General features: G+C 40.2%; 2 protein-coding genes and 1 long non-coding RNA gene across 8 annotated transcripts in view; 2 read left to right on the top strand and 1 right to left on the bottom strand.

Annotated features, from left to right (window-relative positions):
* Nucleotides 1-809: 809 nt before the first annotated feature.
* si:ch211-234p6.5 (pleckstrin homology domain-containing family A member 4) lies at nt 810-20,091 on the top strand. Of its 6 annotated transcripts, none has more exons than XM_035403915.1 (24): nt 810-1,145; nt 3,855-3,927; nt 4,340-4,438; nt 4,601-4,673; nt 4,871-4,971; nt 5,355-5,473; nt 5,573-5,779; nt 7,387-7,723; nt 7,929-7,988; nt 8,462-8,605; nt 9,346-9,411; nt 9,560-9,640; nt 9,810-9,977; nt 11,517-11,615; nt 11,874-11,982; nt 12,070-12,155; nt 12,879-12,989; nt 13,248-13,347; nt 13,508-13,563; nt 14,301-14,438; nt 15,026-15,637; nt 17,148-17,272; nt 17,531-17,641; nt 17,875-18,012. In XM_035403915.1, exons 1-23 carry the CDS (start codon nt 1,090-1,092, stop codon nt 17,613-17,615), a joined length of 3,105 nt encoding a protein of 1,034 aa, XP_035259806.1. In that variant the 5' UTR covers nt 810-1,089; the 3' UTR covers nt 17,616-17,641; nt 17,875-18,012. The 6 variants fall into 6 exon arrangements, with proteins under 6 accessions (XP_035259806.1, XP_035259802.1, XP_035259801.1 ...); XM_035403911.1 differs by having other exon boundaries at nt 816-1,145; nt 11,880-11,982; nt 17,526-17,641; nt 17,875-20,091; XM_035403910.1 differs by having other exon boundaries at nt 816-1,145; nt 17,526-17,641; nt 17,875-20,091.
* Nucleotides 5,634-24,817, bottom strand: LOC118220202. The gene is made up of 3 exons (XR_004763928.1): nt 24,678-24,817; nt 21,079-21,186; nt 5,634-5,741 (listed from the first exon to the last, which is right to left on the bottom strand). It is a non-coding gene; the product is annotated as an uncharacterized LOC118220202 (long non-coding RNA).
* LOC118220199 (liprin-alpha-3-like) overlaps nt 24,696-26,849 on the top strand; it is a 26,966-nt gene continuing 24,812 nt past the window's right edge. The window contains 1 exon segment of the mRNA XM_035403917.1: nt 24,696-24,904. The gene's annotated coding sequence lies outside the window, so the exon portion shown is untranslated.

Genomic DNA, 26,849 nt, shown 5'->3' with positions numbered 1-26,849 from the left:
TTGGTGCCTATGTATTTGGTTTGAGTGTCTGTGCGTACCCATTCCTCTCTGACTCCTCGTCCAGGCACACCGTCACCATTGGAAGCTATGCAAGTTATGTGGCCAGTCACTTGTGATGGGGGTAATTATAGATTGGGCACTGTTCTTCTCTGTTCCTGCCCTCTTCATTAACCTCACCAGTCCACTCGCTCTCTGTCTTTGTGCTCTGATGTGCGGACTGTGAGTAGAGCTGACCCTCCTGCACTCTTAGTCTGATATCATATTAGACTGTGTCCAAAGTCTGTCTCCCTCACCCTCTCCGCTGCCTCTCAGCTTTGGTCACAGTGTATTAATTGTTCCCACTCTTGTTTTCCACAGAACTGAAAAAACCTGGAAAATGTTTCATTCCCACGCTTCGTCTTTCCTTAGTAACCCCCCTCTCAACTCAGACACGCACGTGCCCTCACACATGCCCTGTTTCACTTTACTCTTTCCCTACCGCTATCCAAAATCAAGTAGTCTTAGAAACCAATTGGACAAATTGGGGAAATTATGGTAAAGGTGGAAGGTTTACTACAGCATCAGCATAACTGACACAAGAATATGTTGGCAATGAGGGAGAAGGCTAGAGGGAATTATGGTATGGTCACACTGAAAAGCTATTCATAATTCATTTAAATCTCTTAATACTGAAGATGTATGGAAAGATGGGCGACATAATTTGTTGGTGCTTACTAGAGAGCTAGGCCTTTAAAAGGGGGTTAATATAGGTGGGGACTTGGTATCAAATGACAGAGGGAGAGAGAGAGGACAGCTGTTTTCAAATGCCCAAGTCACACAATCCCACACTCAGCGAAAGAGAGTGAAAGAGAGAGAGAGAGCAAAGGGGAAGGAAGGAGAGAACACAGAGGGCTCACTGTGAGAGGAAAGAAAGAGAGATTGACATTCAAAAGACAGTGTAGGTAGGCAGAGAACTGCAGATAAACACGGAATACGCAGAGAGGAGATAGGGCACAGAGAAAAGAAGGCAGCTCTGAAGCAAAGAAAGTTTGGCTGTGGGGAAGTTAAGCGGGTATTGATGGGCAAAACGAACAACAGCAAGATGCATTGATGACTGGGATGGAGCAAGAGAAAGAGTCAACGAAAGAGTGGAAAAGATTGGTCAGGTACTTGAATACAGAACCTTTACTCTGAAGTCAGCTGTCATTTTGTTATAATGATAAAGAATCACTGCTTATAAAGATGACACTTCATTTAGAATGTTTGTATCTTTCACTCCTAATTGTTTTTTTTTCTTGTATAATTTTAAAAAATTAGATGCCCCGGATTTACGACGAACATTCAGGATCTTTATAATTATGATTAGACGGTTCAATGAGCATCCAGTTTTTTCAATACAACCAAAGAAGTTACAAAGGGTGATCTGAAAATATGCTTGACCAAGCCAAGTATGAAGCCAAGTAACGGGAACAGGTTTTTTTCTATCAAATTTGTTTTGCAGTTGTGAATTTATGTTCTGCTTATGGTAGCGCTCATTGATTTCCTCAGGCCTCTGAAGCTAAATTAGCGATATTTCCAAAATATGACCACGATCAAAGATCACTTCGTCATATAAATGTATTTGTTCCTTGCTTTTTAGTGCCATTATGCTCTAGTGTCTGTACTGCAAGTGGTCCTGTGTTCAATGGCACTGACCCCAGATTCAATCAGTTTCCATCCCTAGAACAGCGCAGGCTATCCGCTGCATTATGCAGTGCTCTTTACTGTGCAAGGCAATGTAAAGTCAGGTCAAAGCCTGTGGGAGGCCTACGCACTTTAACTGCCAGGCATTACACACATTGACGTATGTTGTGATCTTCTTGGGTTCATTGATATATGCTGTCTGTAAATTGTTGTGCTGTAGTGTCTGTGCTCTAGGATATACTGTCATCCTTATATGTCCTGGTGCCGGGTTCTCATGATGCAGTCTAGCCCACAAGCCCTCACAATGTTGTGTCTGTATGCTGGACAAACCAGCATCTTTAGCTGCTCTTGCTCTCCAGAATTTTGCATTTCTGATCTGTGGCCTCTGACCTCAGTACCAGTGAGCCAGATTTTCAGAATATTTTGGCAGCTCGGCACCCCCTGCCACCCACATAACCTGACCCCTTGATCCCCACTCCCAGTCTTGTCAATTCCTTATTGTTCGCTCTCCTTTCCTTTCTCACTGGGTTTATTGTCCGAAGAGTGTTTACACACTGTATAAGTTCTCCTCTCACAATTTCATTCTCTGAAAACAATGACAGTGACAGAGGTATTTTACCTGATTTTCCACATCCCCTTATTGTAAATATTTTTGCCATCTGACACCAATCTCTTTTCTCTCTCACAAACACACAGTCACTGCCAGTTTTCTGTGGCTCATTATTTTAGTCTTTCTGGAGTCTTTTTTTATTTATTTATTTATTTTTTGTGTGTTGATCATATCCCAAAAGATTAATGTGTAAATATGTGTGCAGTTTGCACCCGGTCCCTGGCAAATGCAACATTCCAGTTCTGCATTCCAACAGATTAATTTTCACACACTCCCTGACCCTCCCTGCTCCATGGCAATGCAGCTGTCACCTGTCAGTTTCCTTCTAGAATAGCAAGGATGGCACAGCTCAGTATAGAACTCAATAAGTGTGTGGCAGAGAGCCTGTAAATTAAGAGAATTTTGACTTGATTTTCTGACTTAAGTTTTTGTTCCTTTTTAAGTTTAATTGCTCTAGTTTCATAAAGTGAGTTTACAACAGCAGTGTCTAACCTGGGATTTGGATAATAACTTCTTATCAAACAGGCTGAAAATAAGTGGAGGAGTAGACAAAAATACTGTATATTTTGTACAATGCACTAATACAATGATCCCAAGCATACCTTACCAAAGTACTCACCAGAAAGAAAGATGACGTTTTTAGAATGACTGTCAGAGTCCCCAGACTTCTGTGTGGAGGTCCCAAATGTGCAGTGCATGCTAGGACACCATGAATGTTTCTGAACTAGAAAGGTTATGTAAGGAAAAGTGGGGGGTTAAAATTCCAATAGAAAGACTGGCCACAGGAAATATTACCTGCCAAATGTGAAGTATTAACTGACAGAGTGCCCAAACGTTTGCACATGCCATGTTTACTTGATTACTTTAAATCTGTAATAAATGCATTTAAATAGTATTCCTGCATTAAAATTACAAAGATGTTATTAAGATGTCAAAGTTTTTAACCACTTAACACAAATTATTTTATTTATACACAAGCTGTTCTTCTTGACTCCCTTGCAGTGGTACAGTCACACTTAAATATTGAACTATCCTCATTGACCTGGAGCAATGGGAATTTCAAAGTATGGCTTTAAAGGAAGTTATTTACAGATCTCTTTTATTAAACATTGCCTCTTCCTTTCGTAATCCAGGTTGATGGATTGGCCTGTCATTGTTCTCCATTGCCAGGCCCCACTTAACCCAGTCTTTTTTAGTATTCCTTCGTGGATCATTTTCATCGTAGACATGTAGTCTGCCATAATGTAGTCTTTTACATTGAATATTCTTTGTTTGAGATGTATTTGGGACATGCTTTTTATTCATTTCTGCCCTCCCAGACTTTTTGAATGCAATGTAGTTGGCTACAGTATTCTTTGCATTACAAATATACATTTAATTTTGTAGGATATTCTGTATGGTCAAGTGTACATGAAAATAATGCATTAGAAATCTCGAAAATAAGACTGAAATAAAGTTCTTTGAACCGCTACACAAATGTGATCTTTTGATCTCTCTCTCTCTCTCTCTCTCTCTCTCTCGCTCTTTCTCTCTCTCTCTCTTTCTCTCTCTCTTTCTCTCTCTCTCTCTCTCTCTCTCACAGAATGAATGAGCAGGATAGAGTAAGCCAGGCTTCTAGTCTGGCCACAATCTCTGCTTTTCCTGTCCATGGCAAGGTTTGTTTCCATGACAGCCGTGTGTCAGCAATGCCCATCACAGTGTCAGTGTTCCCTGTGTCATGTCTTTCACAGTGTCAGGGTCAGTTACATTTCTCCATGTTACTCATTGTCTCTGTTACTAAATTATTGAATCTTTCACAGTGTCAGAGATACATTTTTCCCAATGACTCATAGTGTCTGGGTTACTCAGTCATTGCATTTTTCACAGTGTCAGGAGTTACATTTCTCCATGTGTCTCACAGTGTCTGTGTTTCTCAATCACTTCATCTTTCACAGTGTCAGTTGCATTTCTCCATGTCTTTCTTAATGTTCATATTACATTTCTCCATGTCTCTCACAATACCAGAATTACCCTATCCATGCCTTTCTTGGTTTTTGTGTGATTTTGAGTTCTACCTGTTCCCTGCAGGGCAGTGATGGTAAAGTGCAGACTTTTGGCAAGAGAGCCAGAGCTGTGAAGAGAGACCCTAACTGTCCGGTGGTGATCAGAGGTTGGCTATACAAACAGGTACACCACCAGCCAGTCGTCCAAAATATGCGCTACACTGATAAAAGGTTTAATGCTATGCCAGTACTAATCTGCAGTAATACTGAAAAGCTAATTCAGTGGTATGTTTGCTCCCCTGCATTATTTTGAATGTTATTGCATACATGCAATGTCTATTTCCAGGACAGCTCAGGACTAAAGCTGTGGAAAAGAAGATGGTTTGTCTTGTCTGACTTTTGTCTTTTTTATTACAAAGGTAACTATGCGTGTCTTCTTGTATGCAACAACTGGAATAAATTGTAGAACACAAAATGTAGATCATTTTGAATAAATAGATAAAACAAGATATGAAGGCTATTGTGTTGTGCCTAATGAATGCATCTCATGTGTTAAATGACTCCTAGTTGACATGGAAATAATGTACTATTTCTCTTCTCTTGCCCTCTTTCTCAGACAGCAGGGAGGAGTCTGTTTTGGGTAGTATTCCTCTCCCCAGCTACAATATTCTCTTCTGCGCTCCTCGTGAATGCAAGCACAGAAAATATGCCTTTAAAGTAAGTAAAAGGAATTGTGCTCACCAACATGGAAAATCTCTCATTTCATTTCGCATTGCCATCGTTGTTCTCGCTGCTGGCCACGTCCAATCATTCTGCCGTACTCAAGGAGATACCTCTCTGGGTTAAGTGCGCTAATTTGTCTGGCTTCCACTGCCAGGCTTATTGTCTGACAGGCGTCTCTTTCCGACTCAGTGCTAGTGCCCTGTAGCGTACAAGCCATCCAAGGGTAAACTTTACAAAGACATTATTTTAGCATCAGTGTTTCTCGATTATAACATCCATGCCGTATCTCTTAGTCTTTCTCAGCTCCAAAGCCTGTATGTACTGTTATGAGCTGTCAGTCAGTTTGTACATGCAGAATCATGTGAGCTGTTTTCCAGGCAGTGCACCAGGGAATGCGTTCCTATGTCTTCAGTGCTGACACCCAAGAGGACATGCTGGGCTGGGTTAGAGCTCTCAGTCAATCAGCCAACATGGAAATGGAGGGCTCCCTAAACAGGTAACTCAAGACTCCTAGCTACTCACTTTGCCTTCTTAAATCTGGCATGATTTGATGAGAATATATAAACTGACCTTGCGTTGACCTTCTTTTTTCCAGGCGTTGTTCGAGTTACCAGGACTTCACAAGGATCGGGGGCAGCAGTGAGTCACTGGCCCTTCCTGAGACACCTTCTGTCAGAAATGGTCCGACGCAGATGACAGTGCAAGGCAATGGATCCCAAAATGAATCAAGCCCACTAGTGGGGGGAAGAATGGGAACACCACAGCTGGAACATAGGGGAAGGCAGAAGAACATAAGACAGAGGTAAGACAATTCGCAAAATTAAGACATATATTTATAACTAGGTGAATAATACAAAACAACGTTCTTTGTCATTATAAAGAACATGTAGATGAGACAATGTATACGTACAACTAATGATCAGATTTACCAAAGGTCTTTTCAAAGTAGCCCACTGGAATTTCACAATTTGTATTTTGATACTGTCCTAGACGTGTTGTTCCAAAGATTTACATTTAATAAAAACAAGTTTCTACCAATCACCTTTCATTTATTTTTAGATATAATATTAAAATGATATATGTTTTACTTATTTTGTGTATATATTCTGTAGGGTATAAAATGAGTCATGAATTCAGTTTTACTTTTAGACGTTATGTGGCCTTCTCCTGTCAGTGTTTCAGCTGTGTCAGTTGCTTCTATACCACAACTGTTCCTCCTGTCGCTCTGCTCCACCACTGTCTGTGCCTTTTGCTTGTATGATGTATAATTTTATTTTTGGCACACCACCTAACATCTTGCCATCTTTTCTGTATACACATCCGCTGTTCATTTTGTTATGGCTAACAAATTAATGTCACTAAGGTTTTCTCCTCTGAGTTGGCATTATACTCCAATACTGCAGGATAGTATTGTAACACTGTATCTCATTGGCCATTACCTTTATTTCCTGAAATGTAAGTTTCCTTTTTCTTGAGGTTGCCAAGCTACTTGTGACTGGTTGCTCGGTATCCATTTCTTAGAGCCTTGTTAATCTGTGTGTGTAAACATGCCGCATTGTGACTTTTCTATTGGTGTCTTCCACAAACTGAATGACAGCATTCTATTTTTTATTGCATAATTAGACCGTATCTGAGCTGCAAAATAGTGAATGTTTTTATTCTGCAGCTGTTTCCTTAGTTCCTCTGCATTTCATAGTTTCATAGCATCTTAGTCACAGTCATGAAATACAATAATCTTGTTAGCATAAACAAGTGTAGGTTTAGAGGTGAGACCTTATAGGTTTATGAGGATAAATACCTTTATTGGCTATGCATAATGGCCATAACCCTTGTCATAGACCTATACATGGATAAATATTATAACAGACCAATAGTAATTGGGAAAAAATTAGATAAGTTGTAATAATAAGCATTATGGCATTAGTGACATGATGTCACATGTTCTATGATTTTACATATTTTAAAACATAACCATTGTTACAAGCTTATAATAATAACTGGGTGTACTATTTATGTGTGCTTATAACAATGGTTATGATGCATTATGTCAAATTTCAGGTATTATGATTACTACTTCAAGTGCTACTGTAATATCCAATACTTGCATTTTGGTTCAGAACAGCTGTAACACCACACACAGAAACCCACCTCCGTGTGTTTAATCTTTCATAGAACTGTTGAGTGAACTGGTCATACAACACTGATTATATTTTTTGCGTTGCTGAAAAGCCCACTGAAAGGTAAATGATTCAGAGGTAGACTGTGACTAATTTGGTGGATTCTCTTAGTACTGCCTTTAATGCATCTAATGGTACAACAATATGTAATTACTTTTAAGGAGATGCTCACTCAGTCCAAACATAACTGCGATCCCTTTGAATTCTGTTCTTTTTCCTCCCTCTCTCTTAGTCCTTCACCCAGAACTTCGACTGCCACAAACCTTGGTGGGCATCGGAGGCGTGGCCAGTCCCTCACCCAGGAGACAGCTGAGCAAGACACCCTCCCCCTGAACTACTCTCATCAAACGCCACCCCAAACCATGAAATCCATTGGACCCAGTCCTCTGACCCCAAGAAGTCAACTAGGGTCACGCCCCCATACTCCTGTGGGCAGGGTTGACATTCGACCGCAGGATGACCCCCTTTTATCCCCGCAGTCTATGGGCTCGGCCCCACCATCCCCAAAGCTTGATTTCAGCCCCTGTTCCCTCACCCCCACCACAGAGAAAAGGCACACCCTTAACAGGGTAAGCATGGCTGTTAAAAAAGCAAGGACTTATGTATGTAAACGCAAGTGTTGAAGAAGGGTAAGGAGGGGTTAAACTAGACGTGTAGGAGGTGAGATTAAGAGGGCAGTGGAAGGAAGGAGAGAGTGGGGAGATATTATTCAACAACAGCCACGTTAGATACTGTATCTAATAAATTATTCTTCATGTACATTTTCCCGTTCAGCCTATTCCCGGGTATTCTTCCCTGCACCCCATCAGCACTGCGAGGAGAGCTGCAGGAAAGGTATGGATGGAGACAGGCAGGAACACATAACAATACTGCAATCAGCGAGCTGGACGATGAAGATTTACTTCACAAAAGACTTTGAGGACGAGTAGACTCTCTTCAATGACACAAATGTTTGCTGCATCAAAATTGTTCATGTGTAATTACATATACTGTATCATATATATGTACACACAGACTAGAGAATGCCTTCCTCTTTGCAGTTCTAATTCACATTCTCTGTTCTAATATGGATATGGAGAATTCAGTCAGTTCCAGTATTTACAGTAGCCTGTCAGTACGAATAAACCAGGGGAGTAATTACATCACTATTGTTTTTTTAATAAATGGTTAAAGCAAATTAAATGTGCCATATATACTGTACACTGTAGGTCACTCTGTTTCTTTATTCAGTTAGTTCTTTGTGGTCTATTATACACCTATTATACTTTGTTTATTTCAGAACGTTTATGTCCTTTCTATCTTCATAGGCCTGCTCTCCGGGGGGGCAGGCTGGCTTATTGCCCCCGTTGCCCCCTCCAAGAATTGCCCCTGTCCCTCCCCCACCTCACCATCACCATCACCATCGCAGCCATATGTCTGTTTGTCTGCTACAGCCAGCTATGGTACCAGCTGTTAGTCCGCATATCAGTCTGAATTCTTGTATGTCAGTCTGAATGAATGGGTTGTGATGGTCCTTTGTTTCTTTGTCTATGTAAATATGTATGTATGTTTGTGTCTGCATGTGGGTGTTTGTTTGTGTTTCTGTATGCAGTATTTATATTATAGAGATGCTGCTATTCTGTATTAAAAGTGCATTTCACATGCCTTATATAATGGGCTGGCTTATTCTATTGCACTGTGGTCAGGTTGATTATGAGGAAGATGAGAGATGTCTGACTATGTATAGACAATCCAGAATTTGTTTAAATTATTCACTTGTCCCTTTGGTTTCATGTGCTAGAATGGGCCAACTCATTTTATGAGCAAACAAAGGCATATATTTTATAAAGATAAAAATATATGAACTTGCCAATTAAGTATTGTTATAGTGCTTTGTTTAGCTTTGCAAATCGAGCAATGTGATTTGTTTCCCTCTTACTTTTTTCCCTCTCCTTTTTCGGACTCCCATTATCAGTATCTCCTGCTTTAGTTTCTACAGACACTGACATACAGACCTGTCAACATAGATACACTTTATTACTTACTGATACACAACATACATTTTAAAAATGGTGGTGAAGGGGGTATTCATATCTGGAAAGTTTAAGGATGAAGATTTTCAACTGGTTGAATGTAATATAAACTCTATATTGCATACAATGCAGTCGACTCCCTCTGTCTGTTTTGATCAATGAGCTTTTTTCTTTTGCAGCCTGCAACTTCTGACCTCTTCCAGGAGAGAGATCAACAAATGAGGACCCCAGAGAGCGAAGTTGATGTAAGTGTAGAACTTCAAACTGACATTCATTTTAATACTGATTACAGTTATGATTATGGTCCTTAGTGGAATGATTTTTTTCTATTGTGCCCTTTCATTGGGACAGTGGGGGTGGTTATCTTCTGGTGGTGATCTATCCTTTTTTCAGGCTGTGCTGACTAGGCTGTGCGGCTGTGACAAGCTGCTTCAGTCTCTCTCAATAGAAATGGCCGAGCTTCAAGCAGACAAGGTCAGTTCTGGCAGTCACAGCAGCTTGTGAACATTATGAGTGTGGGTGAGTGGGCTGGTCAGTGACTCAGTGACTTCGTCAGCCTGTAGAATATTCAAGATATCCATTATGGCTGAATGCACTTTCTTCCCTGTGTCTCTCTCTCTCTCTCTCTCTCTCTCTGTCCCAGGACAATGTGCAGTGTGCTCTAGAGATGGCTAGGCTGCAGTTGGAGGAATGGAAGGGTCAGGGGTTCAGAGGCCAAGGTGTCAGGGGGCAGGAGGGATTGTTATCTCAGAAAGCTTTGCTCCAGGACAACCTGGTCACCATCAGGGCCAGAATGTGTGATGTATCAATGGTAGGTTATGTTTTTCTTCTAATTTGTTCTTTTGTCTGCAGTTGTAATGCCCATGTGTACTTGTAGTTCTTTCCCATAACTGCAGTGTAGTCTGTCAGTTTGGGAGAGGCCAAACTGGCATGTGTGTCCCCCAGTATGTGCAGTCAGCTGCCTCTTATTTCAGTCTGTAGTTCCTCAGCTGAGCTGTGCAGTAATTTCTCTGCCGTTATCTGCTTAAGAACATAAGACGATCAGAAGGCATAATGACATTATCAGGTCAATCAGCCCTTCTAGGCCTGATACTAGAGAATGCCCAGCACTGCTTCAAATCTTACAGAGGATCTCTGCTCACAAAAAAATGACCTGGCAAGCAGTTTCACTCACAGATATTTCTCTTTGTAAAAATAAATAAATTTTAAAATTCTGATATCCATGCAGAATTTACCTATAGCTATTTACTTGCCATGTCTCCTTGTTCTACTGAAACTGAAAAATGCAGTTCACTTTATTTATCCATTTTAATAATTTAAAAAATCTGTATCAAATCCCCCTTGGGTCTCTTTTCCCTGAAGACTTGAAATATTTGTGAAGAAAAATATGTGTCTTACCACATGAATATTATTTTTCACACCAGGACCCAAATTAGTTACCCTTCTTTGTACTTTTTGAGCTTCTGTATCACTACACACTGTACACATAAGTGTGATAATGTCAGGATGTGAAACCTTTTGTCTCACAATGAGCTTAACAAACCTCTTGATGTTAGTCATCTGTTAGTTAATTCTCAGTTGGTTTACCAGCTGTACACTTCCCTGCACTGTATATGCCATGAATGACATTTAAAGAACAGCTGCAGTGTCAAAAGGTAGGCACATTTTCTAGAGCAGTGCAAATGTGACTGGCTGTAATGGATTGGTACTGCCATCAAGTCCAATATGGAAAAATCCACTCATAAAAGCAAATGGTAGAATCTTAATTAATTACTCATGGATGCAACATTGTATTAGCTACGTAGGACAGATTGTTAGGGATGGTGTTTTGAAGTCTTTTCTTAAACTTAAAGAACATTTGGGGTTGACTGATGTTGTTTTTTTTTACAGTATGTATAACTTAAATGTATCTTTGCATTGATATGGCTTTATCCTGTTGTCAGAGATAATAGCTCTGTTACTTGTAGAGAAGAAACATAACTATTATCAAATATGTTAGATGTGCAAATTCCTCATTGTGCTGTGGTTTGCTTACTTGGAAAACACATGCAGAATATACAGTAGAAGTTAGCGACACATTATTGCATTAGCTTTTTATATCAGTAAAATAAACAATATTAATGAATTGAAAAATACAAAAAAAGGATTTAGTATGAACAATTGGCTTAAAGATGTCATGGATTTACTAGTAATGTATCAATTGGCTGCTGCTCTCCATCAAACCAGCATTGGCCAAGAGGGGCCATGAACATACATAAGAACATACTTTATATACATACAAAGATTAACAAATCTTCAGTAGGATTGAAAAAATGTATCTGATTCATCTTCTCTGCTTTTCTCCTGTCAGGAAATGGAAAGAGTGTGGTGTCAGTATGAAAGGATGGAGAGTGAGCTGTCTGTCCTTCGTTCACACCTCCAGCACATCTGTCGTTTTGGGAGGCCCCAGGTAAACTCCTCTCTTTGTTTCCCTTCTCTCTCATTTACTCTAGTCTCAAGTCTTTCATATCCCAATTCCCTCATTCAGCTTTTAATGGCATGCAATGAATGCTTCCTCTCTCTTTCAGAACTGGTCATAGCCAAAATGAATATCCCTCATTACACTGGTCTCCTTTTCTGGCCACTGAGTTTTTTTTAACCTAAAAATGACAGTTTTTCTTACCCATTGCCTACACAATCTGCATACATTTAATAATCCAATTTTCAGGAGCAGTCCCAGGCACAGAGGGAATTGTGGATGATGGAGGATATTCTCTGTGGCCTCAAGGCCAATCGGAATCATTTCCGGAACATGCTGAGGTTGCCAAGGCAGATAGGTAACTTACAGCATGTTGTTGCATTCATTTTAAATATACTCACTGTGTAAAAATGAACAAATTAACTTTCTCTGTGTCCTTCATCAGTTGCCTCCCCAATTCTACAAAAGTCTGTTCTCCACCCAGGAGCCCCTGGTCCACAAACAGATGGGATGCAGAATGATGCATCTATGGTACATTACATTTTTTGCTTGTATTTGTTTTTTATGGGATGGAGAATGAATGCGTGTTGTTTGATTGGTAAATGCAGAACACAAAAAAAGTTTGCATTAGAAATGGGATAATCAATGCTCATCGTAAATGATGACTTCATCATAGCGACTGAATTAGTATAACTTGGTCTGTAGTCCTTCAGCTTTTCCACAGCAAAAACCACTATTTGTCATCCTCTATTATTACTTTTATTTTATTTTTTTTGGTCTTCAAGAAAAATTATTCTTCCTATCCTGCATAAAAATTTGCATCGCTTCATTCCTCCCTTTTCATTCCCCTTTCTTTCCAGTCAGCCATCCACCTCTCTGTCCCCTTCTGCAGTCCTTCCACTTCCTCGCTCCCCTGCTTTCATTGAGCTCCTTCGTCTATATTTAAAGCGAATACCTGTTGGTTGGATATTGATGCTTTTGTTGTTTTTGTAGTTGATAAATTAATGGATTTCTTAAATTAGTGCCAGTGAGAAAATCAGTGCATCAACAACTTTGATAGCAATATCCATCCCTGCATAAATAATCAATTTAGGTGTTTTTGCCCACCAGTCTAGGTAAGGGCTTAGTTACAATATATTCAAACAAGTTATTTCTTCAGTTATTTCATAAATTATGTTCAAATGAAAAATGACACATTCAAAAACCAACCTTACACAAGAGTGTTAGGTTTTAAATAATCAACTGTCCATTCAGGGGGTGCAGTCAGAGCCCCCACCCCGCCCCCCTTTGCCTCAGGAACTGCAGGGGACCAATCAGGACAGAGAGGTGGAGCAAGGCTGGCTAGAAAGTGAATCAGAATTGGAGGTGAGTGTCAATGGCTACTAACAGACCTACACAATTATATATTTTTCAGTTCACTACTGTATTTGACCTATTACAATCTCATGCAACCAATAATGAGATCAAGCAGTGGTATATAAACACAACTTAACAATGTCACTAATTTTACCTTTTTTAAACTTTCATTCCTTCTCTATATCACACTGCGCCCTCTTACCATCCATTCCCCTCCCACCCTGTTTTTCTCCTCTCATTTCTTTGTTCTTTCTTTCTCCATCTCAGGGTCTCTACAGTGGACTGTCCTCCCATCATCGGTCAGAACAATCAGGAGAAAGCTCATCTGTCTTATCTGGAGACAGGAAGAAATCGGATAACATGCCAGGTAATATCTCTATTCTGGTCAGCCTCTGTGTACCTGGTACATAATGATCTTAATATATAAATCTTCAATAACTGAATAGCTTGAACACATATTGTAATATTAGTACCAAACAATTGATACAGAAATTGTTTATGTATTGGGTCATCTGTCTGTCACACAGGCACTCTGCCTGGTCTTACTGCCTCCAACTGGTCCACACCAGACACTACAGTCAAGGTGAGCTGCACTTACACAGATTCAAACAAAACAAGAGGCCATTAATACGCAGTATGCCAGCCACTATTCAGTACATTTTGAAAATGAATAACTTTTGGTAAACATAATCATCCAATGTAAAAATATCTTACCCTGCTAATCTACATTTACCGTGTTTCTTCGCCATGTCAGTACATACACGTAAATGCAGGTCTGAGTCAGCTAATGACGCATTCAGCGGCGATGTCTGCAGTGTGCCGTCAGCAGGATTGGCAGTTTGTCCCTTTTCTGAGTTATGTCTGATTACGTCTGAGATCAGCACTGGAAGAATACAGTTCTGACGATGCCGTGGATGTGGCAGGAAGGACCGGCTTTTGTGCGATAATTTCAAAGCAGTCTGTGGCCATACCCTTATATTAAACCAGTATAATTCAGATCCAATAACCATATGTGATGGGGAATAGTACTAGTTGTGTGAAACAAATTCCCCTGCTGTGTCTCCCTCGTTCGGTGTAATTAGGGCATGATGTCATACCAAAGAGAAACAACAGAGGGCAGCAGATATCTGGATATCCACTGCTTTGCACCAATGTATTAGCTAGACTCTTAGCTGGAATCTATATCTGTTTCAGTTTAAACATGTGCCTGTGCTCAGTGAGGGCACAAGCACTGTGTACGAACCCTCCTTTCAGTCAGGTGGTTAAGAAACCCAGAAATCCAGCCTGTCCACTGTATTAACCATGCCATCTTTCCTGCAGAGGGTGAGGATGAGTGAGGAGGAACAGAGAGAGAGGATGAAAAGAAACCAGGAGAGGCTGGCCAATCAGAAAAAAGCACCTACATCCAGTCCCACCAACCATAGCCAGTCTCAAAGGCCATCTCCTCCCAAAGAAGAGGTAAGCATGTTTGACACTGAGAGTGAACGTTAAATCGTACTCTACAGGGGACTGCCCAGGCCTCCCTCCCTGCTTTGTGGGTAATCGAGATGAGGCTGGGTTCACTCTTACGTGACGCGTATCGACAGAAGCATCAAAGGAGTGCTCTGCTAGATTCTTCCAGAGGACAAGGCTGCGGGGCTACAGAACTGCAGTATAGAGAGGGGAGGAGCTCCACAAGACTGGCATTCTGCTGTCTGCCAAAGCCAGGGAATGCACTGATGAGTCACTCTCGTTTCATAAAGCATGAGCCATGTAGATATTGTGCGTGTGTGTGTGTGTGTGCGTGCAAATGTATACAATATACTGTATGTGTGTATGCCTGGGTGCACACGTGCATATGAATGTATACGTGTGTTTAATTTTAGTTTTATGTCTGGAGCTTAAATCACTCTAGCAATACTTGAATTAACATGGCCTCTTCAGGAATATTAAAACAAGATTGAGTGTATTTCAATGGTCCAATGTGACTATTCACGATATGTTTCAATGAGCCATTTGCACTACATTAACGTGTCCTTTCACTTTCTTTATCTTTGTTTCTTTAGCCTCCCTTTCCTCTCAGAGTGACACGAGTCCTCACTGCTGTCCTGCCATCTGCTCTGGTTGCCAGGCGTGTGTCCGTCGAGGACCCCCCTTACGAGCTAGCCACTCCTTTGCCTGAGCAAATATCCCCTGGGATGCATCAATTAGTACCTGACCAGAACAGAAAGTCACACAGGAAACACAGAGAACTGTTTCTTGAGAAGCGTCACCAAAATTCTAACAGGGTACCAATGGAAGTAATGAAAGATGGGCATGACCAAAGTCTGGCATTTGCCTGTCAAGAACCGTCATCAGAAATGACCGAGCAGAAATCAAATTTGCCTCATACATCAAGGGAATTGCCTAATCACCAGCACACAGCTGCCATAGAGGATGACACTTCTTTATTTTACCAAAAAAGTCCTAAGTCCTCTACGAGCGAGATGCAAGGAGCAACTGAAAAATCTATACTCCCAGAGGCGTCCAGTATAGAGCCTGAAATTTCTCTGCGACAACACAGATGTGACTGGTCAGGATCAGGAAACGGAAGTTTGCACTCTGACCTTAGATCAAGAGACGAAAATGGGTGCTCTGCGTTTACTGGCAGTGTGCAAGCAAATGGCAGAAGGGAAAAGGTGAGTTGCAGGCGAACAGGCTTAAAGGCATGAAGTGCACCAGTACTCGCCATGACTGGCACTTCTGATTTTTAACTGTTTGAGTACTGGCACTTCTCACTAAGTAACTCCACCTCTAGATAAAGCATCAATATGCAAGAATATGTAGTTAAAGAAAATCCAGTACATGCTTATGTACTTTCTGACTACTAAGTACAGGCTGCAGCATGCTAGCAAGACAAAAGTATCAAGCTAAGTAACGCTGATGTTATCTTGACTTATTGAAGACAAAACAAAACGACCTCCTAGTTTTTCAAGAGTTGAGGCCAAATGTGTTCCCTCTGTGGGATCTGTTCAACCGCAATCTATAGAAAACATTTTTAGCATTTTCTTTTTAGATAAGGTCGCACGTCATATTAATTCATATAATTTATTTTGAAAAACATTTGTGTCAGTCTGTCAATAGAGAGCAGTAATGTGAGTGACAACCACTTGAACAAATTCCCTGTGTGAGGAGTATATATGAGAAGGCTTGTGCTTTTTGCAATGCTGATAAAACTTATAATCAGCAATGAATTAGCTATAACAAAATCAGCGTGCACCAGCACTTCAAACACTTTCCCATACACAAGAGTAGAAATGCACCCCCAGAGGGAACAGCTATGGGCCAGGGAACAGATTTTCAAGCAACAAATGCAAAGGAAGGAACACACAGACAGACATCATCTGAAGATTAGGAGACGTCAAACACAGTACAGATTATTTCCCCCCACATAAAGCACTGTTTGTAGGGAGGGGGATTATAACAGAGGAGAGGGCAGCAAGGAAAGAGATACAATATCTTGTGATACCTTGAGTAGAAAGTAACGTAATAAGGAATAAGTAAAGAGAAATAAAAAACGTGTCTTGTTCTTGGCTGAATGGGTGGTTATGTCTAGCTAATCAGCTGAATAGAAAATGTATATGTAGGACTGGATCAAATGGTTGCTGGGCCTTGGGCAAACATAATTTTCATCTTCTGATGTATACTTATAACTGATGTGATGCTTAATATAATATCTTGACAGAAATTATTAATACCTTAAAATGCATTAGTCGAACCATAATCCTGAACAACTCAGAAAAGACACCTACTGTAGTGTCACTTGAGGATAATGGTTAGGTATGAGTTGGGTAAGCTTGGAGGCAAAACACTATCGGCACTTTTAAGAAGTCCAGTTATACCTGAGCACCATTATACCAGAACCAGCTATAGTTTTGTTATCCTATATAATTGATGAGATATCACTCAATCAGATTATTTTCTTAGTTTATTAATGGTAACAATTCTTATGGAAATGTAATATTCATGTTTACTGTACGCTTTCTTCATGGCTGTTAATGGATATTTATGTGGACATAGTACACCATTTGTAGTGTCCTTGTCCATAAAATCAAATTTCCATTCAAGACTGGTCATAATTTTGAGTTGGAAACTGGGCCCTAAACACACTCCTGTTTGACTTTGTGCATTGACCTCTCTCCTTCACAGGTTGGAGGGCGCGCCTCCTTTCTGGTTTCTGACCTTGAAGTTGATCCTGACCTCTGCCTGACCCCAGAACAGAGGGATGCAAAACTAAGACGAGTGGAGAGGATCAGGGCAAGAGTAATCAGGAGGTGCATGAATCTGTCTATACTTCTGTCTGTCTGTCGGCCATTTTGTCTTTACAGTACTTGTGGACCTACGGAAACATCTAGATATCTTGGAGTACAGGTCGGCACGTGTTATCCATTTTACCCTAACCACCAAATTCTTTCTGTCTCCTATGCTTTCTTTCTCTCTCATATACTCTTATTTCTTCACCACATCCCTCTCTCTCTCTCTCTGGCACTCTCTCTATCTCTCTCTCTTTCTCTCTCTCTCTCTCAGTGCAGTCAGAGAGAGCAATGTGCGGCCCAACAGTCCACAGACAGGCGACAATATAGAGAGACTGATGAAACACTCCTTCACCCTACCTAACAATGCTTCAAAAAGGCAAATGGCAGGTACGGACTATATGTACTATTACATCCTTTATTTCTTTCTCAGACATTTATATATGTTATGATATTAGTTGGTTGCTGGGGTGGCAGATTAGGGGTCATTATTGAATGAATGTACATATGCAAAGGATTTGAATCCTATGGTCAGTTTTAAGGTCAGTTTAGGGTCAGTTGCTACAGTACTGTAAGTGAGTGGAAAGAGTTCATATATCAACCTCTCTCACTCTCCTTCCCAGCTGGCTCAGGAGATTCAGAGGAATACTGCTGTGTTCAAGGAGTGGACTGTGACCACTGTTGCCATAGTTACGAGGATCCTGACCTCAGCATTAATGTTACAACCGAACCCCATCCTGCCAGAGTCCCACCTCTTAATGTTATTAAGGTAGAAGGAAGCACAGAACGTGAGAATTCTGTCCTGAAAAAATGTACACAGCGACCCCTTAAGGGTCACAGGGGTGATACTGATGTCAGTAGTTGGCACCATAAAGGTGTGCCCCAGAAAAACTTCCTTTCATCCAATCATACTACCAAACTGACTGTGTTTCCAACCAATAACAGCCTAGAATCCACTCAGGAGGCAGGAAATTCCCGTCCATTCCAGTATGTCACAAAAAAGGTAGAGGAAGTGACAGGAAATCGAAATGAAACCCCCTTTTTGCCTACCAATCGGAGGGCAGAGTGGTTCCTTTCCACTAATCAGATGGTAAAATGTATACCTTTAATCAATCCCAATATAAAATCAGTCACCGGTGAAAATGCTACATCTGAAGACCATAACAGTTCAACCTGTGACTTTACAATTCAGCACACAGTGACTGATGCTACCTCAGAGAGTCTCTTGTCTGCAGCCAAACAAAGTGCAGACAGTTTGGAGGAAGATGCATTGAGTACATTTCCTGAAGCTTCTGAGCAAGGCACACAAACAAATTCCACAGCCATTCATACCTCATCTCCTAAAAACCTACCCAAACACAATTACAACCCTGACCCGATTAAATTAGCCAATGAAACAAAAGAATCTGATCATCCTGACTCAGACATAACAGAGGAGTTAACATTATTTGCCAGTCAGAAAGAATTACCCAAACAAACAACCATTAAGTGTGAGGAGCCCCAGAATCTGGTCAGTGCTTTAAATAAACAGCAAGAGTCTCCACCTAATAGCGGGTATGATACAGCTAATACTGAGGATTGTAACACCCCAGAATGTTTGACAAAACAAATAACACCATATGCCACAATCAATTTTGATGCTGCTCGTGGCTCATTAGCGGAAGCTAATACTGAGGTCGTCTTAAGCAGTGAACCACAGGACCCACAGCTGGGTGATCAGAATGTATGCCCTGCTCTCTGTGTCAAAAAGATTCCTCATTCTTCCCCAAAATCAACACATGAGTTGCACATTTATGAGGAAATAGCCTACGGTGCCACGTTGCGAGATAATCAAAGCCAAGAATGCCCAGTGGCAGTTAAAGATCTCCCCTCATCTAATCCCCTCTCGTTCAGATACACCGAACACATTCCCATCAGTTTGCCTGGGCATTCTGCTTTCTCCAGTCAAAGTGCTGAGACATTAATGGAAACAGGAAATGGACTATCCACGGAGGTGCAGACCGAGTCAGAGGGGACCAGTGAGAATCTAGAATTATCAGAAAGGAAGGGAAAGGAAGTCTGTCTTCGAAGGGATCAAGCCAATCTGAACTCAAAGCCTAAGAATGGAAATGACAATCAGAGCTCTCCATTTATTAAGGCAAGAGTTACTGTGGTGAGGACCAGTTTATAATGAAGGGAGAGGGCTGAGAAAGTAATAGATATTGAAAAACAGAAAATCCCTTGATTTTGAAAGTGCAAGTAAGTTGAAGAAGAAAATGTGAACGTGACAGAATGAGAAAAGGAGTGAGACACAGTCAGAGCGTAGAGATGGACAGTTACATTAGGCAAGGAGGGGAGTCAAAGCAAACTGATTGACACTGCAGGGCAAGAGACACGAAGAGGAAACTGGCCCCCATGGCATGAGGTGGCAAAAGGAACCTAATGTCATCCATAGTTGCTGAACTGAATTTTCAGTTTCAGCAAGATGCGTACAAAATGTTTTTATCATCATTCATTCCACTATTCTCTGAACTACGTTGCGTTTGTTGCAAATGTTTAACCTCTATATGTAAACCTCTGCCAAAGAGGAGATAACAGAATGGACAGGAAGTACAAAAATCACATTTAAATTGAGTTTCATAAGCATATTTGTACAAATGAATGTAACACATCAGCAACAGACTATATACTAACCTACTTAAATGATTGTTATACTGAATTCCATTGATAATTCCATTATTATTAGCAATAGACATATATTTGCATGTTTTTAGAATGAAATCACCTATAACCTATATTTTAATTGTAACATTATGTTTATGTGTTTCTGATTTGTTAATAAATAAACATTTTAAATTACAGTCTGCTTTTTAGACTTATGCATGGCTGATACTTCTGTGTTTACTTTCACTTCTATTCATTTCATATGTTAATTTTTTATCTATATAATCTGCCTTTTCCCTTTCCAACCGCAATCTCTCTCTCTCTCTCTCTCTCTCTCTCTCTCTCTCTCTCTCTCTCTCCCTCCACAAGCCAAATCAAGCCGCGATGTAGGCCATACATATGCATTGCAAGACAGAATCGTGCTATACTTTATTGAGTTAATCCTCTCCCTCTATACCTCAGCCTAGACAATGAAATTATTTCAATCGTTTTGCTTCACTCTAATTTCCCTGTCCGTAGGTTCCTAAATGGCCTGATGCGGTACTTCATTTTAAATAAAACAATGTCTCTTTAAATTCTACCGCGTCTATGTTAATGACATCATCGTCCAAAAACACATTACATCATCTCTTTCTGGACACCACTGCCTTTAAGACAGCCCCGCCTTATTCCGCGAGTGTCGGCCGATCTAAATCTGCATTGGTTTTATCCAGTATCAGGTACATCTCCCATTCGCTTTCATCTGGATGCGCTCATACAACGTGAGTTGTGGATTGGCTAAAAAAATCCAGAACAATCGACTGCTCAGCAGAATGGGATTGGTAGAACAGAGAACGCGGGTAATCCGGTGTCTGTATTTTATTCTTTCTTGACGTCGGTGTGCAGAGAAATTACTATCTTAAATCTTCCCACATACGCATACTGCTGAAATGTACACAGATCCATATGCAGGCTACAGACCAATTACGGCAGCAATAGATCCATAGGTCATACGTCATTTGCAAATCTAAAATACTCCATTTTACGTCCAGGCAAATAAAAGTCAAGACGGATATTATAAAAAAAGCACAACAGTGACATTACAGTTTTGATTACTTAAAAAAAATATCCCAATGCCCATTTTGTTAGTGACCCAAATCATGTGACACTTGCTTTTTTATCTTGTAGGTTACTGTATTTCTCACCAGTGCTATGTTGAACACAGACTTTTCTTATGCAAACTCAAAATTTGTTCCCTGGATCCCAGCGGTAATGGCGGTCTTCTGGTCAACACAGTGCCTCCATACAATCTTCTGAAAGTAAAACAATGGAGGAGTTAAAACTGCAGATAGCAGAGTAGATTTGATTCAGTGATGTATTCCAATATGTGGCCTATTGTACCTACCTTAAGAATTTGTTCAGATGCATAGCAATTATATGCTAAGCCTATTGTGCTGTAAAGTTGCTGTTCCTGAAATGATCATGAATTAAGTAACTGGTGCAATGTGGCAATTCAAGGGCAATTTTCAAGGGCATTGGCCAGAATTGTATCCACAACCATATAATTAGTGACACAGTGCTTTACATTGCTTGACGCAAGGCACAGGTGTACCACAGAGTACTTTGTAACAGAAGCCTGAGAGCTAACAACTTTTGAGACACGTATGAAGAAACACAGGGACATTCATGTTATTAAATTAGCCTTCAGATTTTGCCAATAAAGACTCTTGTTTACAGTTTATAGAACCAGAAACAGAGATAATAACTAGAGCTGCAGGCAGCTATGACAGGGTCCAACTGTAGGCGCAAGCAATCCGAAGCAATTCATAACACCACCAGACCATTGAGACAACCACACAGCAGCTGGCCGAAGATTATCTGTTCCCACAATGTTAGTCCCAGTGATACTGTGTATCCAGTGGCCAAAATAGCCCAAACACGGGCCCATTGCTGTGTTTTGGGTGCGTCTGAGATTACGCCACCGCGGCAATTCCCCGAAGGGCACTGATTGGATGGTTTGTGTTTTGAGTTTGGATCTTGTGCGTGTGAACAGAGGTTCCATTCTGCCCTTCACATGAAAGTTTTTTTACAGTGTCCAAGTTTCTCAAAAAATTGAAAATGGTGGGAAAACAATCCAGATGGAGAATTACATCATAGTTTCTATGAAACAGGTTGTCTCTCAGGAAATCAGAGGAAATAAAATTCCTGATTATTAAGCCTAAACACACTTGCTTCAGTTATAGGGCCCCCCAATGGTGGACAATAGTTAATTTTTGTATCCGAGGTGTAGGGGAGATTTCAAACTCACCTTGTAAATTTGACACTTCTAGTACATTTTTCTACTGCGCAGTCACTTTTAGCCCTAGAATAGTCCAAATATGTCTCCATTGCTGTGTTGTGGTGCATTAGAGAGCCAGCTATAGAGATGGAATTAAGATGAGGGCAACAACATAAATTCCTGTTGCATATTTTTTTTCTATTTGATTTGGCTCTGTACTCCACAATTTTAGGTTTGTAATCATTGGATAGCGCTACATCCTACAGCAAGGCAATGATCCCAAACATACTGCTAAAGCCAGAAATTGGACATTTTCAGACTGGCTAGGTCATTCACCCAATCTAAATCCAATTGAACATCTGTTTCATTTGCTGAAGAGAAACCTTAATGTAACTAGCCACCGAAACAAGCAGGAGCTGAAGGTGGCTGCAGTACAGGTCTGGCAGAGCATCACCAGAGAAGATACTCAACACCTGTCTATAAGTCACAGGCTTCAAGCAGTCATTGCATGAAAAGAATATGTGACAAAGTACTGAACATGACTATTTTCATTTTTTAGTGTCCCAGACATGTTGACCTGAAATGGGGGGGATTACAAGTGCCATAATTTCTACATAGTGCAACCAAAATGAGATTGAGTATTCTTGTTCGCATTGTGTGCAAATTTGCAATATGTCTGGCTGTTATTCAGCCATCTTTGGCATAGCAACTTTACCTTTGCAATTTACCCAGAGCCTGCTATAAAGGTCCAACTTACAACATTATTGTCAGTATCAAGTACAGATCTTGAGAAGAAAATTACATAACAGGCATTTAGCAGACACTCTTATCCTGAGCGACATACACAACTTTTACATTGAATCCACTTATACAGCTGTATATATACTGAAACAATACTGGTTAATACAATACCTTGTTCAAGGGTATAATGGCAGTGTCCTACCTGTGAATCGAACCTGTGACTTTTACGTTACGATACATGTATTCATACCTCAGTCGTTGGGCACACCAGTTGAAAATAAAATGGTGAAGGAGAATGGCTCATTTGCATATTTAGTTATGATGAAAATTCAGAACCTTACATTGACCATGTTTTAGATGTAGAGCCTTCTTTGCAATTTAGTGGGACCAAATGTTATCTGTTAGGAGTTGAATTAACACTGCTGGAGTTTAATTAACACTGGACTGTGTAACACTTTTATTGTGTAATAAGCGCAGACCAGATTGGTCTGTATGGTCAGCTATTTGCTTTCTAGGAGTTTACTTGGATGTTCAGAAACAAACAAAAGTGGCTTTCATCGATTTGGACGTTACCACAAGTCACTTCACTGTAAGTTGCTTGTGCATTAATGTTTATGGACAGACTTTTGTCACAAATAAAGCCCCATGCTTCATAATTTGAGAACATGGCTGGTCTCATGTTACCATCGGAAATGTGTTTCCTTGATTAACATCAGTAGCCCTTATGTGCAGAAAAAACCTTCCTACGCACATTATACGGCGTTTTCACTTACTGTTACAATTATTTCGCACCTCTGTAACAATATGCCGACTAGGTGGTTGGAGTGTAACATCGGATTGCATGTATTTTGGATTTAATTGTATCCGACTGGATTAAGTTATGAATGTAATTGAATATTGCCTGCTGATATGTCAAAGCTGTTTGGAGTAAAATATTTCATAGTGCTATGGGAAATAGCAAAATCCAAAAACTTACATGTATGGTAACTCTCCAAATTAGTTTCATCTGATTAGTTTTCATCATGAGATTCTTTAGTCTTTTTCAAACAATAAATAAATAAAATTAAAACAGAAAATCCAGTATACTGGAAATTATGGGTCTTCGAGGCAGTTCTTCTTTGTGAGGAGGACATATGTATCCATGTTTCAAGAATCAAGGTGAAATGGGACATGACTGCTGACCTTTCAAAGGTCATAAATGACTTGTTTTTACCATTATGTTACCCAGTTGCACCATATGGTTTGCAATTTGCAACAATCACTAGCCTGTAAAGTTCTGCCAGTTTTCGCTGTACCACCCTGAGTTTATAGCTGTTTTAAAATATGAAACATTACAAAAGCAAATGGTTCCATTGATTCACCTACCCATAGATAGCTGAATCTATACTTGACCCATATGCCCTAATACTGTTAGCAATTCGCTAATGAAACATGATTTATATGGTTAATTAGGAGTACAATAGCACCGCATTGTAGGTTCTACATGATGCTGGTACTGAGGTGAGATGAGGATACCACTGTTACTCTGTGTTTTTCCTTCCGCAGTTGATGCTTACAGATGTGTTTAAAACGTTGTTACAATTGTCATGGTATGTAGTTTATAACACGTCTTCCTTTGCAACTTATGCTGTCAGTTGCTGTAGGCTACCTGTCACTCTCATTGATAATGTATTATCAACCGTGGCATACGATAGGTCCTTAACGTGTGTTAGAGAAAGACAGAGATGGCAGATGAATTCTGAAATTCACTGAATGTTCTGAGAATGTTTCTTTAAGACTCATTACCTTTTCATCCGAGATAGAGCGAGAGGAGGAGGGGATATAGGCAACGGTGTGGTGTTGTAGCGTCGATTTCTGTTGCTTTGTGCCTTTTACATGTAGAGGGAGGAGATAGAGTAGGAAAAACAGTTATCCGGGTTTTAAAGGGGGTATTGGCTCTGAAAAAACGAGAGAGACTGTGATGGAGCCGAAGGGAATATAATGCCAACCATCTGCTTGCGACGATGATCATGGTAAGCGACAAAACCCATAACCCATTTCATACCCATTGCCTGTGACTGTATCATGAAATGTCCGTGTGTGCGTGTTTTGTGTGACGGTGTGAATGTGTGCATGTAATAAATCTGTATGTGTATTCGATTGTGTAGCGGTGCAGGGAGGGAGAGAGAATGGAGGGAAAAAAGAATAAACGATGCAAAGCTTGGAATGTCGAGACACTTCATGCGTTGACAGGTGCGTTAGCTTGGACACCACACCACAAGTAATTTTACATGTGTGTTTTAATTTAGGATAAGTTGAAGGAAAAAATCTTAAACGTACCTTAAGTCAACTATATGCATAGTGTGCCTCATATTAATTGTAAAATATAGGCTGTCGTTAGTTTCTTAGACAGTTTCTCGCATGCTACTGAATCATATAAGACCTTCTTCCGTGTTGTATATTTCGTAAATAGCTCATATGTGTCCAAACACATGACCATAAATCGAGGTTAGAGAATTACTAGGAAAATCATTTCTCGCTGTCTTTATCCTGTATTACACGATTATATTGATAGGCTAATATGGAGTGCGTGTACCTATCTCGTGCTCCTGTGTGTTCGAATTGTGTCTTTACATAGAACACTAGGTGCAGTCAGTAGCCTACATATGAGCACAAACCTCCACAACGTTTATTTTCATACAGATCCCGGACCCCTGATGATGTGATTATCATCGCATTATTATTATTATTATTATTAGTGTAATTCGGGTCGTTGTTATTAGCTATTAGGCTACAGTGGTCTTGCACTGTAGACCGGAGCTTCCGAAAACAGCACAAACAGAAACATACATAGGCTACATAGCTAGCTACACAATATGGGAGGGGGTCTTATATGGCAGCGTCACCCAAATAGGTGTTAACAGCCAGCAGAATTATGTAATGTCACAGAACGGTATCTTTGCGAATGTAGAATTTAATTAAATATAATTCAACATAGGTGTGTGCGTGCATGTGTTGTGTGTACGCGTGCGCGCGTGTGCTCATTTGACTGGTGATATTTCTTTTATAGATTTTGAATTTGAGGTTTGGTTATCTTAACCGGCGACATGTTGTCTACTCAGGTTTCTTTTCTGTAATTGACATAAAACCATACACAATTTCTGGCCTATATACATGCATGTTTGTCTGCCTAGCTGCTGAGTGTCCGACCTGTGAGTATTGATTCTATTGGACCATTTCATGGTATAAAAAGAACATGCAGCCTATTCTCAATAGCACATTGAAGACCTTCCTTCGCTTACTTTGTGATAGCCTATAGGGTGTCTAAAACGAATAAGGTAATATTCCATTTATAAATAGTTGTTGTTGTTATTATTTGATTGGTATTTGGAGAGGTCTATTTTAATGTCGGCCTTATCAGCTGCTTCATCTTCATGTAGTTACGCTTCGCGCCCCCGTGTCTGGTACTGCCTATATAGCTGTAAGGCTGTAAGTATAGTTACGATGTAAGCAGCTTTGTAAACACGAAACAGTCGCATTTATTGGTGGTATCATGTGTTAGAGTGTATGTATTGCGTTCAGGAATTCCTCCTTCTGTTATATTCCCTATCAGAATCTGGAAGCGCCATCGTACAGTGGCCTGGACACCCACAGGATATTTTTGCCCCATTTCCAAAAGTGTAGACTTAATTTTAATACTGTAATTAATTATGAATGTAATGATTCAATAGTTAAGGATTCACAGTGGTTAGTCATTTTCCTTATCATTTTACTTTTCACCAATTCTCAAATGATATTGGTTAAGATATTAAAAATAATATTAAAAATAAGTTTTAAAAAATTTGGTTAAATGACTGAACTAAAATAAATACTTTTGTCCTCCTCTGTTTCTCCATGAGTCCTAAAATGAAAACTTTTCACTGAGATGAACAAAGCTTTTTTTGCTGTGTCCAGTCCCTGTAGTCCCCTCACCTTTAT

Source organism: Anguilla anguilla, chromosome 2 (assembly GCF_013347855.1).
Source record: "Anguilla anguilla isolate fAngAng1 chromosome 2, fAngAng1.pri, whole genome shotgun sequence".
NCBI classification, from domain to species: Eukaryota; Metazoa; Chordata; class Actinopteri; order Anguilliformes; family Anguillidae; genus Anguilla; species Anguilla anguilla.
This window is presented reverse-complemented; position numbering and strand designations above follow the sequence as displayed.

What these genes read in the sequence shown, in the direction of transcription:
- si:ch211-234p6.5 (XM_035403910.1), top strand. Translation starts at nt 1,090, where the DNA reads ATGACTGGGATGGAGCAAGAGAAAGAGTCAACGAAAGAGTGGAAAAGA. An exon ending in AAAGGCACACCCTTAACAGG is followed by an intron (nt 7,724 to 7,928) that starts GTAAGCATGGCT and finishes TTTCCCGTTCAG; the next exon opens with CCTATTCCCGGGTATTCTTC. An exon ending in GAATGTGTGATGTATCAATG is followed by an intron (nt 9,978 to 11,516) that starts GTAGGTTATGTT and finishes TTCTCCTGTCAG; the next exon opens with GAAATGGAAAGAGTGTGGTG.